Here is a 19,718-nt window from a genome sequence, read left to right as displayed (position 1 = left end):
TCACCCCCCAAAACATTTCACCAGGTAACCCCAGAGCAGCTAAAAGATTTGTTCAAATGAGCAGTGACACAGAAACAAACAGAAAAATGTGCGTGAGCCAAATCCAATTAAAACGTCACCTGAAGGGAACGTCAAAGATGTCTCAAAGCGCCAAAACCCAAGCAGTGTTTAGATGTTACAACAGTGAAAAAGAGTTTCAAATTAAAACACTGAAATGTCTTTCATGTCAACACCACAACCTCAGTTTGTCATCATGATCTTTATTGTCATCGTTGTCTTATTTGTGCATGCTGATGGACATCTGTAAGCGTGTGTGTGTGTGTGTGTGTGTGTTTGAGAGAGAAGCTTACTTGGTGACTTTGAAGATGCGGAGCAGTCGCAGAGCTCGTAACACACTGATCCCGAAGGATGTTCCTGGTTTGATGGTGGCCCACACCACCTCGAAGATACTGCCCACAATGACCTGCACATGCACACATACAAATGCAATACAGGCATTTTTCTACTGAGTACATATATGGTGTTCGCAGCTATCGGACTCTTCTTCTGCTGACACACATGTTACATTATTGCTACACATCCAGACACAGATTTAAAATAAAAAAAATGTAAATGTTACATTGCTTTCTGTTTGAATTTTAGTCTCTCACCCATCATACTGTATCCACATTTTATGGATGAGGGGTTTGGTCTTGTCTTTTATAAAGTAGCTCTCTCAGCTAAAGCAACATTTTAAAGTTGTTTCCGGGAAAGTTCTGTGATTAATAGGATTGTATGAAATCTGAATAGAGTTGTGTCCTCAAATCATAGTCCTCTAAAGAATTTATGTCAGCTTAGCTTTCAGCCATTTAAAGCTAAAAACATAATAAATAATACATAAAACTCTGAGACCTTAAAGAGCAAAAACATAAATGGCACATAGTCTACATAGTATCTAAATTCAAAAATGTTGTACACTGCTCCTTTAAACTAAAATATAGATGGTTAATTGGACCACAAGCTAACAAACGCCATATTTTACCAACTTGTAACCATCTCTATTCACTTCAAACTTCTAGTTTTCTACAGAACTGACGGTCTTGCTGCCATCTCTGAGTTAATATAAGCTTTGAAATCATCACAGAGCTTTTCGTTAAGGTTTGATGAATAATCTTTAAAGTCAATCCAATAACAAAAAGAAATGCATCTCTAACTCCGTCCGCTGCCTACTGACAGAACGCAATATTCCATGGTGTCCCTTCACCATGTACTGTATGGCAGCATATACTGTAATATGAAGTAACCTGCCAATAAGCCACTGCAACAATGGTGTTGGATTTGTGTTGGAGTGTTGGATTTGTCATCAAAACCTGATCGTTATGAGCGCAATTGTTTTTTTTCACTTAGTTACAGTGTGTGTGTGTGTGTGTGTGTGTGTGTGCACTCACCACACAGTCAAAGCAGTTGAATGAGGAGTGCAAGTAGGGCTGGATGCCCAGACCATACATCTTGATCAGCATCTCAGACATGAACAGGCCGAGAAAGATAAACTCTGCATAGACTGGAGGGAGGAAGGAGAAAGAGAGAAGGGAGGGAGGGAGAGGGAGTGGGAGAGGGAGAGGAAGAGGGAGGAAGGGAGAGGGAGAGGGAGGAAGGGAGAGGGAGAGGGCGAGGAAGAGGGAGAGGGCGAGGAAGAGGGAGAGGGAGAGGGAGAGGGAGGGAGGAAGGGAGGGAGGAGAGGGCAGGGATGAAGAGCCAGAAGCAGAGAGTAGGTTAAATGGGGGACAGAGGAAGGTGAAAATGAAAGAGGGTGAGGTCAAGGAGAGATACAGAGTGGATTGAAAAAAGAAGGGAGGCAGAGGGAATACAGAGCGCAAGAGGGAGGTGAAGAAACGAGATAAAACCAAAGAGAAAGTGAGGGAGGAGAGAAAAAGAGGGAAAACAAACGAGAAGGAAGGTAAAGAGAGTGAGAGAGGGAGAGTTAGAACAGTGGAAGTCAATAGTGGTGCGTGCCCAGCGGTGTATGACAGTCTGGTGATGAATGGACTCCATCAGCAGCTACAGCTTCATATGCTAATGACACTGGACACCGGCCAGGGACAACCCTGTGTGTCTTTGTGTGTGTGTGTGTGTGTATGTGTGTGTGTGTGTGTGTGTAAAATTAAATATAAGAGCATGAAATAAGCAGAATGTGAAATATATCATTGTATATCATTGATACGGGTGAGTAGTTACAACTCTGTACTTACTTTGGTTAACGGTTACTCAAAAATTGATTTAATTTTATTTACGGTACAATCAAAGACAACAGTGCAAAAGTACAATATCTATGTCTCATACTTGGAACCTTTAGTGTATTTATTTGCATCATATTGTTAAGCTGCCCGTACCAGCTATCACCAAACCAAAAAGAAAAAGAAAAACGTTGTTTGCCCATCTACGTATAACTGAGCAAGTATGACTAAAAACCAGAGAGAAGATGTAAAAGAAGGTGATGATGGACTAGATACTGGTTAGTAGAGAAAATGCAACGTCGCTGCTATTTAAAGGAGTTTAAAATGCGTTGTTTGCATGTGTAGGAGGAAAGAGTAGATTTGAAGTGTAAAAAGATGATTCAGGTTGGGACGTGGTGTGTGTGGACAGCAGCGGTGATTGAACTGAAAAAGTGTTCTCAACTGTGAAATACTGCGGCTCCAGATTAGGACTGTCCTCGACGAAAGAAATTCTTAGTGGACTCACACTCATATGATTTTGTAGACTAATTGATTAGTTGATCAAATCGACAGATGAAAAACTGTAAAACTGAGTTACTCCAAAAAGAATCATGCAAAAGCACAACTTTAAATCTTATGTTAACCAGAAATTTGCTCATACCTTTCTTGGAAATAAGTCATTCAGCATGAAAAAAACTAAAGAAATCTTAGTCGACCAAGACCAAAACGACAAATAAGCTGACTAATCGACTAAAAGGGGGCAGGTCTACTTCAGACATAGACCTGCTGCTGAATTTGGTAATGCAAAGATGCAGTCATATTTGCTTTCAGTCCAACAAAACTGTCCCAAAGTTAGCACCAAAAGACAAAGTGATGCCAAGAGTCTGATGAAGATGATACAGAGATACTGTGCAGAACAAGGCAAGTTCCTGACTTTTCTCAGAGGAAAGGTTCCTGTAGTTGATGGTACAGTGTAGCGTGCAGCTTGTTCACACACTGTACAGTATGCGTTGATGTGTGCCTGTCTATATAGGAGTGTTGCATGTGTGTATTTACTCACAGAGGAAGTCGGAGAGCATCTCAGGCTGGTTGTAATGCACCGCAGCCACACACATGGTGTTGAGGCCCACCAGGCAGAGCACAGTCCAATAGAAAGCCTGAGTCTTCACTATCTTGCGGATGAAGAATCGCAGTCGCCGCTCCCTCTTGCTGTAATTGGAGCCGTCCATCCCATTCTTTAAACTGGAGCGGGCAAAACCTGGGGGGGGGGAGGAAGGGATACATGTATAGTTGAGTTCATCTGATTACATTTTATTTTTCCTCTTCTTTTCTTTGGACTCGTCACCACCCACACTTCAGAGCGTATAAGGCGCGTCATCAACATAAGATGACATAAGGCTTACAGTATTTAGTGTTTTACAACTAACACACTGCAGTTTGCCTGGAAATGAACAGAAACTTCTCACCTGAACACATGACACTCCAGAGCTGAAATAACTGGTGTGAGAAAGCTTTAAAAGACGTGTTTTTTTCATCCTCACGCCTCCATCCCCTGCATACCGTGTATCGATCCATCCCTCTATTTTTCTTACCTACTGCATCTCCCATGTTGTCCTCTCCTTCCTCAGGGTTCAGCAGCTCTGTCTTGTTGTTTTTGGTTTTGATGGTTGGCCTTCGCCTCGTACCTAGCAATGACGAAAAAATGGATGATGTCTTCATCTGTCTAAACCTAGATGTAAATATCTAGTATTCTGAAGTTGCTTAGCATTGTTAGCTAAACACATTGCTAAAACTTGTACCAAATCAGCCCACTAGAATAATTTTTCTTCTATACATCTTTAACTTTTTTTTTTAACTGTTCTGAGGTCTTGACACTGGAGTCCTGTCTCTCAACGAATTGATTTCAAAATACTCCTGTTGGTTTATAAAGCACTGATTTAGGACCAAAATACATTTCTGATCTGCAGCTACATTATAACCGAAAGAACAAGATCCAGGGTACAAGCGGCCGAAATGGGTTTCCTCAGGAGGGTAGCTGGCGTCTCCCTTAGAGATAGGGTGAGAAGCTCAGTTATCCGTGAGGAGCTCGGAGTAGAGCCGCTGCTCCTTTGCGTCGAAAGGAGCCAGTTGAGGTGGTTCGGGCATCTGGTAAGGATGCCCCCTGGGCGCCTCCCTAGGGAGGTGTTCCAGGCACGTCCAGCTGGGAGGAGGCCTCGGGGGAGACCCAGGACTAGGTGGAGGGATTATATCTCTAACCTGGCCTGGGAACGCCTCGGGATCCCCCAGTCGGAGCTGGTTAATGTGGCCCGGGAAAGGGAAGTTTGGGGTCCCCTGCTGGAGCTGCTACCCCCGCGACCCGACCCCGGATAAGCGGATGAAGATGGATGGATGGAAAGATGGATGGAGCTACATTATAAACCGTCCAAAACCTCTCAGGTCGTCTGGGACAGGTCTGCTTTCTGGAGAAGCAGAGTTCAGTTTTTATGCACTACATATCTGGAGCAAACTCTCAGAAAACTGCAGGTCCGCTGTGACTCTCAGCTCTTTTAAAGGTGCTCTAAGCGATGTCACGTGTTTTTTAGGCTACAATATTTCTTGTCACATACAGCAAACATCTCCACACTATCCGCTAGCTGCCTGTCCCCTGAACACACAAAAAAGACGCGGTCTCTGTAGACAGCCCAGGCTACTCAAACGGCAACAAAAACAAACTGCGCCAACCTGCACCACCAAATGTAACAAACAGTCTCCAGTGTTCCAGCCAATAACTGACAAGAAGGATTTGGGGGTGGGGGTTGGGGGGTTAGTGCGCGGAAGCAGGGAAGAGAGGAAGAGGGGACGGGATGAGGAGGAGGGAGGGGCGAGCTAGCCTCGTTTAACGTCAACAAGAAGTGACATCACCCAACATCGCTTAGAGCACCTTTAAATCAAGGCTGAAGACTTTTCTTTTTGATGCTGCCTTTTGTTCATTTCTTACACTGCACTGTTACTTTTATTCTTGCATTTCATCCCCGTCTTATTCTATTTAAGCTGTTTTTATATTCTCTTTCATGAGTGTTTTTAATGGTTTTAACTGCTCTTTAATGTTTTATAAAAGACACTTTAAATTGCCTTGTTGCTGACATTTGCTATACAAATGAAGTTGCCTTGCCTTACCTATTACATGTTTTGGTATTCTACAGTGTCTGGTATCCTCTATGTCAGTTTCTCAAATGTGAGAACTAGGGATACTTTGGAGTACAGCAGGGGGTATGTGAACTTTTTGCAAACACGCTAATTTAAAAATGTCATGCATAATTCCTAAAATAATTATATTATAATAATGAATGAATAATAATATAATAATAATAATAATAATGTGATTGATTGAAAGTGAAACATTTGAAATGTAGCATTTAAATGTTTTCATTTAAAAATGGTTGTTTAGTAAATCTATCACTGCCGCCGCTGTATTGTACCTCTTTATATAGACTTTTTTTCTACCAAAAATGTTTTGTGCTGGTCAGGGGGTACTTGGCTTAAAAAAACAAGTCAAACGGGGTACAATATTGAAAAAAGTTTGAGAAACACTGCTCTAGGTGATATCTGATACATATGATACAAGCTGGCATGCTCGATTCTCTCTATAGTTCTGTCTTCATACTCTGTCTGTTGCTGACTGCACTAATGTCATCACAGAATCTGCGGACGGGCACCGAATTCCACAGAATTATCCGCAGATTAATAAAAAAAAAAAAAAAAAAAATCAGACTCAGAACAAGCAGAACAACGGTCTGCTAAATTTCGCAGATTTTCATTGTGGATCGCCGCTAAAACAAAAACAAAACCTTGTTTGGGCCTTGTCATCAGCCTGACTCTTCTTCTCTGTCTCACTTATTGTACAGCATACAGTACACATACACAAAATAAAAAAAAAGAGAGGTCAGTTACCATCAAAGTTCACTGTGCCATCCTCTTCCGCCAAAATCACTTCTTCTGTCCAAGAAAACACTTTGTTAGTTAAGTGCATAAAGATTTTGTTTTTTTCCCCACATTGAACAGTGTGTGTCTGAGTGTGTTTATCAGTGTGCACCGACCCGCTTTGCAGATCCACTCCAGGTATCCGTTGAGCTCCCTCTCGATCTGCTGCTGTCGCCTCAGCTTGAGGAACTCGCTCCTGTTCTCCACTCGCTCTCTCTCTTTGGCAAATTCACTGTGGGTACATTATTTCTATTTGACTTTGCTGATTGCGATCAAACAAAACACAGAAAAATGAATTATACAAAGCATACAGAAGTATATATTTAAAAAAGAAAGAAAGAGGAGGACATTTTTAACTATGTGAAAAAATGCCCACAGACACACAGAAAAGCATACTGTACCCTGAGAGTACACCCAGCACCAGGTTGAGCATGAAGAAGGAGCCGATGATGATGAGGGGGATGTAGTACATCCAGTTCCAGGCACTGCCCTCCACGTCATTACTCTGCAGGGGAAATAATAGAGACAGACACACAGACAGAGACAGACGTGTTATTACTGGTCATCTTATCTAAAATAAACAAATGTGAATGTGCATCAAGACTGGGACGACCTGAAAAGACAGACTTTTTTTTTTTTGCTCTTCTTGTGCACTGAATCTCGACTGTCTTTGTTGTCTTGATATTTTATCTCAAATACAGCCGTGATGAGGGGTTGATTCTTTCATTGTTTTAGCTCTCAATATTCCCTGTTCCAACGGCTACTATACATTTTACTAGTGATATTTGCCAAAAGAACCCGATGAAATTAAATTTGGGAAGTATTCTTGTAGACAAACAAAACTTGCCTTACATGTTTCTCAGCAAAACACAGTGTGTATCCTTGAGTTCTAACAAACATGTTGAATGCATTTCCTTCATCGTAAAGCATTTGCCAGGCAGATCTTTTGTAATATTTAACAGTCAAACAGAGGATCACCTGCCGTGCCTCTTTGCTGTAAGGGCAGCAGTGCTAACCACTGAGCCACCGTGTGTACTGCACAAGAACCAAGGAGAGCTGAAGTGTGTACGTTATGCTGGCTCAGTGGTGACACATCTTCTATCCTAAAGCCTGACCTGGGTGCAGAAACGACAACATGTTACGTTATAGCATCACCTGCTTTCAGAAACATTGATTGCACCGATGGTGTCTGGTGAGAAGTCAACATTGACAACATTGACTGACACTGTGTCACTAAACAAACTCAGCTGACAATCAGAGAAATCAGGTTACTGGAGGATTTTATGTTTCTGTTACCCATTTAACACCTAAATGGAACAATCGCCTGATTATCATCTGCTGCTGTAGTGCTGTGTGCGTGTTTTAGGTTTTATACTGCATGGTACAGTGCAAGCATCCCCCGTTCTCCATTAAACTTTCATTGGTTTCCTCCTGACTGCCCGTGTGAGTGTGGAAGTCAGCCTCCATCCATCAGAAAAGATGTTAAATATAGAGCGAGACGGACCAGAATAGAGAGTGGAAGAGAAGGAGGTGGAGAGGGAGGGAGAGCGACTCCGAAGGCAGGAAAAGGACAGATGAGAAGACGGATAGAGGAAGTCAGAGAACAGAGAATGATAAGGAGAGAGGGGGACGGAAAATGGCTTTCGGACAAATAAATGGTGTTTTGAATCAAATCTCACACTACTTTCTGCCTCATTTAGCTGAATGAAATTCAAGCCAATCACCAACGTCCACACCCACCGGCACCCACGAGTCCTTCAGGGTGTTAAAAAAACACATACAGTACAAACCTAATGCACATGACAGAGAACACAAAGAACGTGGACTTAATAGGTGTTCAACTGTGAGAAGAGTGACCAGATGGATGGTTGGTATGGATAGCATTACTAGCAGCAACCAATGTCTCTCATAGATTTGGTATTTTTGTAGATATAACATTATGTACGAGGCTGCATTCAGACCAACACTGCATCAAGAAACAGCCTTCTTTTTTGTTTCGATGAGGCCACCGCTTTGGTACAGTGGGGTCACGATGCACACTGTGCAGCCTAATTCCTTTTCCCTACCTGGTTAGCCGAGTGCTTCTTCCAAAAAAAACTGTCTGTTCTTGATTTAAAGAGATGGAAATGGATGGATGTATAATGGGGTTAGTACAGGTAAGTCTGATGTATGGTAAGCATGGTAAACATTTCTGATCTAATCATGACACTGCTAAGCACATGCTTGCTCATCAGTTTGTTGCTAACAGTGGGCACTGTGTTTTTCGATAGTTATAAATTAAGCCTGTTTTTTTTATAGTAATACGTAAGTCAAGACAATTTTATACACAGCCTAGTCTGACTCACCAGATGTGCTATCTATTTTTGCAGAGGCACCGTTGCTACATCTGGGGCTTAGACGTACCCAAGAAGATTGTGATTGCTTTGAATAAATACAAAGAACTCAGAACGTTTTATTCCCTTATTCCAAAATGTTAACTCGTGCAGGCAGACTTTTCTCCAGTGCTGACACAGCGTTGTGGAGATAGGTCTGGCACTGCGAGACCATATTGCATTACTGTTGGTAAAAAAAAGTAAAGCTTCCTGGACAATGTCTGCTTTAGCTAGCTTGCTGCTTTCTATTGCGAACACGAGACTTTAAGGCAGGGTTAATAAGTAACTCCAATAGGCCTATACACTATTTTATATATTATTTGAAATGGTCACCCATTTACATGTGAAAATATGCTGGCTCTATACACGCTAAAAGTATTGTTTTTATTATTATTATTGTAGTATTGTCTTGTGAGTTTGGTGATAGCAATTTCGGAACTGTTTCATGTTAAACAAAAATGTATCTTACTCTTTAACAAAAGGTCTATCTCTGTAGGGATCCTTTCCATAATGTTGTCAAACACTTAGACTAACAATCTGAACCAGTCAGTGGCAAAAACAGCACTTTTCGTGGACTTCCTTCCACTTGGCTGACTGGACAGGCTAACTTACGTAGTAGAGCATGTCTGTCCATCCCTCCATGGTGATGCACTGGAAGACAGTGAGCACGGCGAACAGGATGTTGTCGAACTGGGTGATGCCGTAGTTGGGTCCAATCCAGCGACCGTCACACACGGTGCCGTTAGGACACAACCGGGACGGCAACTCTGTGCCACATGGTAATGCGTCCACTACCTCTCCTGATCAAAGAGAGAAAGATTCACCATTACAATAAAGCAACCCAACCTAAATTCTTTTTGGATCAGAAAGCAAACTTTTTAACAATCCTTATGTTGCCTATCCAAAAGTTGGTAGTGCAGACAAACTGACAGACATTTCTCACGGCGGATATTTTGACTCGTTGAACACAGGTTTATTTAACAACATTAAAAATGGATGCATTTGACATGGTTGTGCTAGTTCCAGGGCCCTGTATTTTGCATGGTGGCTCAATACACCATTTATACAGCAAACATGTTGCCATGCAGTACAGTACAGTTAGTCAGTAGGAAAAGAACAGGTGTCACCTTGTAAATTGGAATCGAATCGATTTGGGAAATCATTGGCGATACCCAGCCCTATCCAGGACCCTAAAACTGAAGCAGCTAAATGGAAATCAGCCATAATTATTTTCATTATTTACAGCTGTGCTTTTCCTACTGGGATATGTCAAATACCTTTTATAAAAAAGGCCAAAGGCATGCATAAATGGGACAGAGCCACTGTTAATGTTAATGTACTCCTCTGCTTTGCCTGCTATGGTAAGTCAAAAGTTCTGCTGTGAAAAAGGCTAGACTTTTGGACTTTAGTATCCAGTAAAAGCATAGTGTAGCAATGCATTTCAATATGGATAAAGCAACTAGAAATAACAGTGATAGCATAAGACTTAAGCCTAAATTTAAGGATTATTTTTAAAAACACGAAGGTTTGGCCATGTGTGACTTGCTTTATTTTACTACTGTGTGGCTGATTGGGTTTCTTACGTGTGACTTTGTCGTAGCAGGTAGTGTGGAACTTTCCCATGTAGAACTCTAGGCCGATGATGGCGAACATAAGGATGGCCACGAACAACAGCAAGCCAATCTGCAGCAGGGGGATCATAGCCTTCATAATGGACTTGAGCACCACCTGCAGGCCTGGAGGACACAATCAGAGGTTAGTTGGTGGAACTTGTAGTATAATCAATCAACAATTCATCTGAGCACCTGTATTAGATGCAGGCTGCATTCATAAGGCAAACTGGTATGTCATAGTGCACTGATATGAGGTCGTTTGTTTCGAGCCATTGCGTTCAAATTGTTGAAGCAACTGTAACTGTAGTTCCTTATTGACTGGCTTGTTTCTACAAAGCAGGAACAAGGTGAAGAGCACTGTCAATTGTTACTCTGGTTTTACTAAATTGGTTTGTCAAATTTCAATTGACAGTTTGTCAAACATATGATAACCAAGACAGTGTAAAAAGCAAAAGTTGGTATACAGTTGGTATCAAACTGTTTACAATATAGGACAGAGACAGTTCCTGTAGTTAAAGCACACAGGGCAGTGCCCACCCCAAGAAACACAAACAAACAAAGCAGCACGGCACTTACTGGGAATCCCAGACACCAGTTTCAGTGGTCGTAGCACTCTGACGGCTCGTAGTGTCCTCAGGTCAAGCTGAGACCCCACTGACGACAAAATACTGCAGAGATAAAGAGAGAGAGAAAACATAGAGCAACATCACTTGAACCATCTTTCACAATCATCTAATTTGCTAAAATGTGCCTCGTCACACCCTGCGCCGCTAGAGTTGTAGCTGCGATATTATTGTCTAACACACTGCTTCAGCACAGAATGCCTAAACTACTGACACTGGCATGTTTAGTCTGCTGAGCAAAGGTTGTTCACATCAGAATCATTTGCTGAAACCAGATAGCCTTGTATAGTTTTCACCTTTGAGATTCACACCTGAAAAAAAGGAATGTACATATGGGAGAAAAAAACAATATAACAAATAAAATAATTATTAATTTAGAATCGACTGAGCCAGACAGATCCGTGTTGCACCATCAGACGAGTATTTAGCTGATGACATGACATAACTTGCTACCCGTCAAACTTTCCAGCTTTCTACAGTTCCATGTCAACTACGCAAATTCCATCTGCTGCTAATTATGATTCATTATGATTACTATGATTATGTGATGTGGTCAAAAGCTCCAGAACAACAGAAGGTGGACCTTGAGTGGAGATTGCTTTGTCAAATTCTCACATCTTGTGAACAACTACCATATTTAAATTGGTGTCATAACTGAGAAATGAAACTGATCCTGCAGCTCCATGGTCGTTCACTATGTGGTCAGTTAATGGCACATGACAGCCACAAAATGTGGGTTACACCAATTTAAAATCAACTTTATAATTAAGGTTAAAATTGACAGTTACGACAGTGTACATTGAGTCAGTGATTCAGTAACAGTATGAAGGCGGGCAGCTCTTGCCACCACTGCCTCATTCTGCATCTTTGTCATGACTTGGCTTCAGAGACACGCCTCCTGCTCTATCGCCACTGTTTTATGTGTCTATGTGCGTGTGAGTGCACGTGTGCGTATGTGTAAAGCTCTGGTGTAAAGTCAGCCAGAGACAAGGTTGGAAAATTCCATGCTGCGTCTCGTACGGGGGCGGAAGGCAGGGTCTGTCCAACACAAGAGGGGGAGGAGGGAAGTGCGGGGGCGTAGAGAGGAGGTGCTCTGAGGAGGAGGAGAGAGAGAAGCGAAGGGGAGGAGCACAATACACGGGCAGACTTTGGCCTTAAGTCAAGACATCATTAGCAGATAAAACAACCGTTGATAATAAAAAGTACGTATATTTTCCTCTAAAATCAATTCAATGTGTTGGCAGCTCTTATATTCAATTTCAATTTAATTTATTGTCATTCAGCATGTTAGACACACGGAGAACGAGCAATATGACAGTGGCAGTAATTCATTAGCCTATGATAAAAAAAAAAAAGGTTTAAATATAGAATAAATAGGATAAGAAATAAAATCAGTTATAACATCAATACCGAAGAATTGTATAAAAGTGACATCAGTTATTTATCTTTATACTAATCAGATACCAAAGTGATTTTGAGTGGTCACTTCCTGTGCTTAGAAAAGCTTTCCTGAATATGTTTCTATGTCAGAATCATGTTTAGTGTCCATACATCTCCATTACAACTAACAATGTATTTATCCTGGAAAAAGATGGGTTTACTCAAATAAAATGGTGAGTAAACTGTAGATGTGCAAACCCCTCCGATATGTGCATGCATGGACATAGAGAAAAGTCAGAAGGCCAGGCACCGTTTTCACCAAATTTGTAACATGCAAGCTATGATTTGCGGCATTTTCCTCTCACTCATGTTTCACTAATCATAATGTATGTATCTAATCATAATGAGTGCAGGTGCGAGATCCGCTAACGTAAAAATGCAAGTCAAACATGCACTGCAGCTTTTATTAAATTTGCGCTTGCAATCAACTCGCAAACTGTAATTTTTTAAACCCACAACTTAATTTACAATTACGACAGAGGTGCACCTCACTGCTGTCACACAGAATGCCTAAGATGGCAAACTGCACCTCTAGGCGTCTGCATGTGTTTGCAGAATGCCTTTTAATGCCGATGACTTAGAAAATCGGTCTCACAAAAAGCACATATGTCCCTTAAAACAAGTTTACCTGATAAAGAACTGTGCAGTCGAACAATGAAAATGAGAAAGCAGGAATAAATGCCATTTGACCACTTAACACTACACAAGACTACCAAAGGAAGAGAGAGAAGCTACAGTAAGAAAAGAATCAAGAAACAGAGATTCAAGCGATGTGAAAAAAAGGAAGAGGGGCAAATTTTCAACATTTGGCATCTCCTCCTCCCTCCATCCCTCTTTCTCTTCTATCCTCCTTCGTCTTCATCCCCACCCTCCTCCTCCATCTCTCTCCAGGTTGTTTGCTAATTCCAGTAAGAGGTCATTTATTACCAGACACGGTACCGGCAGCCAAACCCCTCATTCCCTCAATGGCTTTTTAACTGCCACAGCTAAAGGCCATGTTGCAGACCTGAAAACACTGGACCTCAGCAAAAAAAGAATCAAACAGCCTCAGGTCCAGTAAAGATCCAACAGGACACACAGATAGATTAAAGTCTGACATGGTCTCTGAGTAAATGAGCGCTCACAACAGGGTTATAACCAAATCTGCATGTGCTCTGCAGGTGTAATTTAATATTTAAAATCTATTTTTTTTTATTCTCATACATTCTCATTTGTCTTCTCATACATTGCCAACACATTGTAACGTTTTTGAGGGTTTACAGCTACATCTGATGTGCAGCATTTTAACTTCATAGTTTTTTTTTGCAAACCATGGCTTTTGTTATTTTATACATTTCTATTTTTGACTTTATCTTAAATATGTTTTATGGTTATCTCTTTTCTGTATCTTGCTACTATTTGCTGCTCCAACTGCTCCATCCCCCATAGGGAACATTGAAGCATCAGATACATTTTCAGATTCAGAGATTTGGATTTATGCATGGGTGAGTAGATGGATGCAGCAAAAGAGCAAAGGGTCTGTTTCGATATCTTTAATCTAAATTCAGACTTTTTCTGCCTTTCTGTCTCTCTGTCATTCATTTTCTCTCCTTTTGCTCTCCGTTTGTGTTTGGCCCTCTTTCGCTGCTTCTTTTTTTTCTCCCGCACATCTCATTCGAGAGTGAATGCAGAGCTTCAATATTCATCCGTGTGAGACGGCAACCACCCGCTTCTGCCAGACAACCCAAGCCTCCAGGATGCAGTCACCCCTGGCAACAGCTGAACCTGCCCACAGTGCACTGAGGTGGCCAGTAGAGGGAGCAGCGACTGTGCTGCCAGTTGTGATGGGGATGGAGGAGGAAAGAGGGAAACGGTGCAACAACAACAACGTGAGTGCAAAAGAGGAATGGGTAAGAGTTAAATGGAAGGAGAGGAAGAAAACAACAGAGTAGCAGAGAAAGAAAAAAATGGCAGGCCCAAGAGAAAGAGGCTAAGTAAGGATATGGAATGACCTATTATCATTCTATTTTATAAATTTGATTCAATATTATCATGACCTTTGCTTTATTTCCCAGGTGTTTTTAATCATTAATTAATCAAAGCTACTGCATCTACAAAGAAATTCTTGAAATGCCCAATTTTTGCCACGGTATCAGTAACCTTAAATAAACGGTGTTATGATGAACATGATAAGGTTTTACAGATTGTTTAAAGGGTGTAAAAGGTGACTGGATGTAATATCAACCCACCATTAAAATAAGGGAAAAACAGCTGTCACTCTCATAATGATGGTGTTTGGTGGATGTTGAAGAAAAAAATGTGAAACTTTCAATACTAGAGGGAACAAAAAGATGTAATTTGGCAAATTTTTGGACAAGGGAACGGACAAATATTTGCCCTCGTTATGATTGAATAATAAGCAGAAAGAGACAGAAATGGACAGGCTAACAACTCAGCTAGCTTCATTATTGTTAGCATTCCTCCGTAGGTTACGTTGTTACCTCCAAAATAAGCTTTTTGTTTTAAATTTTCTTTTTCCAATTACTTTTAGTATGTTAATATGCTTTTACTACTTCTTTAGTGAGGGCTGTTTGACATTCAAACTGTTTATTAGCATCGTCGGCTAACGTTAACTGACGTTGTAACTAGCATTAGCAGTTTAACATTGGTCTCCTCATAAGATGAATACTGTCTTTGTGAAGTGTATGTATTATGATAAAAAAATACAGTAGGCTACAAATCGTTATCATGTGAGAAAAAGAAACATACTTCTTTATTGTACTATTTCCCTTCCTTTCCTTGCTACATTTTTTAGTTTAAATGTTAATCCTTGTCTTGAACTGCCGCCCACATTTTCCATCTTTTTTCTCTATTATCTAGCTAACGTTACGCTTCAACATATAACACTGTATGACCAAAACTGACTAAACCATTCCTTAAAATGATTAAATATTCTACTTACATATGGGAGATTTGTATTAACAGTGGGGAGTAATTAATACACTGCCGATTTTGCAGGTTTTCCTACTTACAAAGCATGTAGAGGTCTGTAATTTTTATCATAGCTACTCTTCAACTGTGAGAGACGGAATCTAAAACAAAAATCCAGAAAATCACATTGTATGATTTTTAAATAATTAATTTGCATTTTTTTGCATGACATAAGTATTTGATCACCTACCAACCAGTAAGAATTCCGGCTCTCACAGACCTGTTTGTTTTAGGTGAGGGATCAGCCCAGAACTACATGGCAGGACCTGGTCAATGACCTGAAGAGAGCTGGGACCACAGTCTCAAAGAAAACCATTAGTAAAGCAAGTTCCCCCTGCTCAAGCCAGCGCATGTCCAGGCCCGTCTAAAGTTTGCCAATGACCATCTGGATGATCCAGAGGAGGAATGGAAGAAGGTCATGTGGTCTAATGAGACAAAATTGAGCTTTTTGGGCTAAACTCCACTCGCCGTGTTTGGAGGAAGAAGGATGAGTACAACTCCAACAACACCATCCCAACCGTGAAGCATGGATGTGGAAACATCATTCTTTGGGGATGCTTTTCTGCAAAGGGGACAGGACGACTGCACTGTATTGAGGGGAGGATAGATGGGGCCATGTATCGCGAGATCTTGGCCAACAACCTCCTTCCCTCAGTAAGAGCATTGAAGATGGGTCGTGGCTGGGTCTTCCAGCATGACAACGACCCGAAACACACAGCCAGGGCAACTAAGGAGTGGCTCCGTAAGAAGCATCTCAAGGTCCTGGAGTGGCCTAGCCAGACTCCAGACCTGAACCCAGTAGAAAATCTTTGGAGGGAGCTGAAAGTCCGTATTGCCCAGTGACAGCCCCAAAACCTGAAGGATCTGGAGAAGGTCTGTATGGAGGAGTGGGCCAACATCCCTGCTGCAGTGTGTGCAAACCTGGTCAAGAACTACAGGAAACGTATGATCTCTGTAATTACAAACAAAGGTTTCTGTACCAAATATTAAGTTCTGCTTTTCTGATGCATCAAATACTTATGTCATGCAATAAAATGCAAATTAATTACTTAAAAATCATACAATGTGATTTTCTGGACTTTTGTTTTAGATTCCGTCACTCACAGTTGAAGAGTACCTATGATAAAAATTACAGACCTCTACATGCTTTGTAAGTGGGAAAACCTGCAAAATCGGCAGTGTATCAAATACTTGTTCTTCCCACTGTATAACAGTAGAGATGAGAGTCCCTGATAAGATACAGACTGGGAAGGAACGTCGTGGAACATCCTTCGAGAGACAGAGGCTAAGAGAAAGAGTGAATAGATTGAAAGAGAGTGATAGTCCTGTGTCTCGAAAGTGTGAGATTCAACTGCCGAGCGAGAGAGAGAAACCCTGAAGAGAGAGCAAGACGGAGAGACTCCGTAGAGAAAGAGAGTTTTATCCGTGGAGTGAGAATGTGTTTGGACAGTGATGACAGAGGCTTTCACTCCTGAGAAACACCTTACAATCAACCTGTAAAGCGCGCACATACACAGACACACATACTGTGCTATAATACAGTATGCTAACGGTGTGCTCACATTTCCTGTGTTGCAGGTGAACTCTTCTTTTTTAACTGTATCTTGCTTGTCAATTAAGCGAGGTGTCTTAATAAATTAAAAGTAATGAATGAGGGGGAGATAAAGGATGTCACATGGTGAAGTCAAGGTGTGTTCTCGTCGAGTCCATCATTTTCTATGTCAAGATGCCCCAGTCAGAGTGCATTATCACACTTATCCTTTGACCACCCATTGTTCCATCCACGTACAATGTAGAACTTTCACAGACTGCTCGTACTATAAAAAGCTACATGCATATGAACGAGTGATTTATGAATTTATAGCTTAGAAGCGAAACCGTTATCATGGTCATTTTAAAAACAACACACCCTCTCGTAAAAATAAAATGTGGTGTCTGTTATCATTCAAAGCAGTCTGGCAGTCTAAAAATGTCACAAATCCATGAAAACCTATTTTAAATCCATTTCCACCCATTTTCAAATCTTCCTTTAGTTTGAAAAAATAACTGATAGGTGTTGTAATTTATTGTGCTATAATATCAATGATTAGGCCCTTTTAAGATAACTTTTGATTGCTTGTAAAAGGTACACTAATTGACATTATCTCCCTTAAGCACACAACTTTCCTCTCAGTTTACAGTTGATATTAAAGTGCTCATATTATGCTCATTTTCAGGTTCATAACTGTAGTTACAGCTTATCAGAATAGGTTTATGTGGTTTAATTTTCTAAAAACACCATATTTTTGTTGTACTGCACATTGCTGCAGCTCCTCTTTTCACCCTGTGTGTTGAGCTCTCTGTTTTAGCTACAGAGTGACACATCTCACTTCTGTACAATCTTTGTTGGGAGTCACACATGTGCAGTAGCTAGATAAGCAATGCTAAGCTAGTCAGTTGCACAGTATGAGGGTGTAAAGGCTGGACTACAATAGAGCTGTTTGGAGCAGTTGGTGAACAGGGTTTTCTGTTGGAGATGGTAAGTCCCTTTGGGGTGGACTTTGGGCTTTTTCACTTTGTAAACCTATAACATGCACAAAAAAGATATATAACAATAAAGGAAAGGGAAAAAGCCAAAAAGCATAATATGAGCACTTTAAGTAAATCAACTGTAAACTGTGAGTTCTAAAATATCAACACAGGAAATTTTTGCGAAACAGTCAAAAACTACCAGAAATATCCAGAGACACTGACGTGTGTGATGTCCTGTCGTCTCTGTCTCTACAGAGGGACACCAATGTGATGATGATAATGATTGATGGCCCTGATGAGGAAGATCTTGGGGGTCACTCGCCACCTTCCCTTTGCCTGGTCTCTCCCCGTACATGGCATTGCCATGGCAACCGGCGATTCCTCTCTTCGCCAAGTCTCCACGGTTACCGACCTGCTCTCATTCATAAGCGTTGCCAGGGCAACGCAGCCCTGGCTCATTGATGGAATCTCGGCATTGCCGCAGCAACTGGGATCGGAAGTGGGTCTCCTAACGATTGATTTTCAACCCCTCCAAAGCCCTGCATCTCCCTCCCACCCACACACACACACACACTCACACACACACACACACACACACACACACACACACACACACACACACACACACACACACACACACACACACACACACACACACACACAAACACACACAAACACACACACCCACACTATCCTTAACTACCCCCCTCACACAACAGCAGCTCCTGTGGTGCAAGCATACAGTATGTACACATAAGCGGAACTTCCCTTGCATGCAGACACACACATACACTGACTAAACGAGCGCTACCTTTTACCGCATACAAACACAGATACACTCTCATCAAACACATGTGTACGTGCTCACTCTGCACAGAGAGTGCGATCCGATGACAGTGACGAATGCAGCGCAGCCCAGGTAGTATGGATGACCCAATTTCTCTGCTGCTGCTGGTGTGTTGAACGCTAAAATTGTTATTTTACAACATGTACGAAGACACATAAATCACACATACACACAACACATAAAATCAGATATAAAGGTCTAATTCTATATGTGTAGTCTTTTGGAAAATCCTAAACTAGTAATTTAGGGCTGCTGTTTAACCAGGAACTTAACTTCAATTGATTTTGATTGGTCAAATTAATCAAGCTGAAATGCAGCCATCATTTCCAATTAACTGATATTGAAAAAGCCACCAATGCGTTTATTACATTACATTTAGACTTACCTATCAGAAGACAAGATCACAATATCCCCATTTTAGCACTTTTACACTAGCTACATGTGTGTTTTTTTTATTTTAAGACGTTCTATTCACCTTTAAGGGTTTTATTCCTGAATTGCTAATGCCTTGTTTTGCACACTTAGGCCGTCGGACAGAGCAATCCTGGCAGTTCAGAGGTCCAAACAAGGACTTAAATAATTGAATCTTTGTCATCAGCACTAAGAGACTTTGAAACAACCTGCTTGATGGGCAAAACTACAAAAATATGACTCAATTTGTAATAAAAGTGCAGTGCTACATAACCGAGGTCTCCATTTATGTTTTGACAGCTTACGTAAACTGACACCAATTAACATAGGATGGGTCATTGCCATTATATAGATATTAATGTTAGATGTGTAGTGGCTTATATGAGCTGATATTTACTGATAGTGATACTTCAAATTGAAATGATGGCATAAGCTCAAACGTAACATGCATGTGCCTGAGTGTGTTGTATGCAATGCATGCTATTACAGTGTGGCTTCTTTGGCAGAAATAGTAAAAACACACACTCACAGCATGCAAGAGACTGGGACAAGTTCCAGCCAGAGAGATGTGCATGAGCTGTGTGTGTGTGTGTGTGTGTGTGTGTGTGTGTGTGTGTGTGTGTGTGTGTGTGTGTGTGTGTGTGTATGAGAGTATGTGCCCATGATTTATGTGTGTATTATGTGGAAATAGTGTGGGAGTGCCATGTGTCATCACAGTGTGAACTTGTGTCCCCTTAGTGTCTCCCGCTAAGCCCTCACCCACTCACCTCACACACGCA

At 41.3% G+C, this 19,718-nt stretch overlaps 1 protein-coding gene across 1 annotated transcript in view; it reads right to left on the bottom strand.

The window, feature by feature from the left end:
• cacna1ab (calcium channel, voltage-dependent, P/Q type, alpha 1A subunit, b) overlaps positions 1-19,718 on the bottom strand; it is a 150,060-nt gene that overhangs the window by 73,593 nt on the left and 56,749 nt on the right. Inside the window, exons 4-13 of the mRNA XM_078274386.1 lie at positions 10,714-10,805; positions 10,108-10,260; positions 9,137-9,324; positions 6,554-6,657; positions 6,269-6,384; positions 6,123-6,167; positions 3,785-3,877; positions 3,253-3,450; positions 1,428-1,540; positions 351-463 (exon numbers count right to left, since the gene is read on the bottom strand). Coding sequence (XP_078130512.1) covers positions 351-463; positions 1,428-1,540; positions 3,253-3,450; positions 3,785-3,877; positions 6,123-6,167; positions 6,269-6,384; positions 6,554-6,657; positions 9,137-9,324; positions 10,108-10,260; positions 10,714-10,805 — 1,215 coding nt within the window. The remainder of the gene's footprint in view (positions 1-350; positions 464-1,427; positions 1,541-3,252; positions 3,451-3,784; positions 3,878-6,122; positions 6,168-6,268; positions 6,385-6,553; positions 6,658-9,136; positions 9,325-10,107; positions 10,261-10,713; positions 10,806-19,718) is intronic.

Source organism: Sander vitreus, chromosome 2 (genome assembly GCF_031162955.1).
Source record: "Sander vitreus isolate 19-12246 chromosome 2, sanVit1, whole genome shotgun sequence".
Lineage (NCBI taxonomy): Eukaryota > Metazoa > Chordata > Actinopteri > Perciformes > Percidae > Sander > Sander vitreus.
The sequence above is the reverse complement of the archived record's forward strand: the minus strand, read 5'-3'. Positions and strand labels throughout refer to the sequence as shown.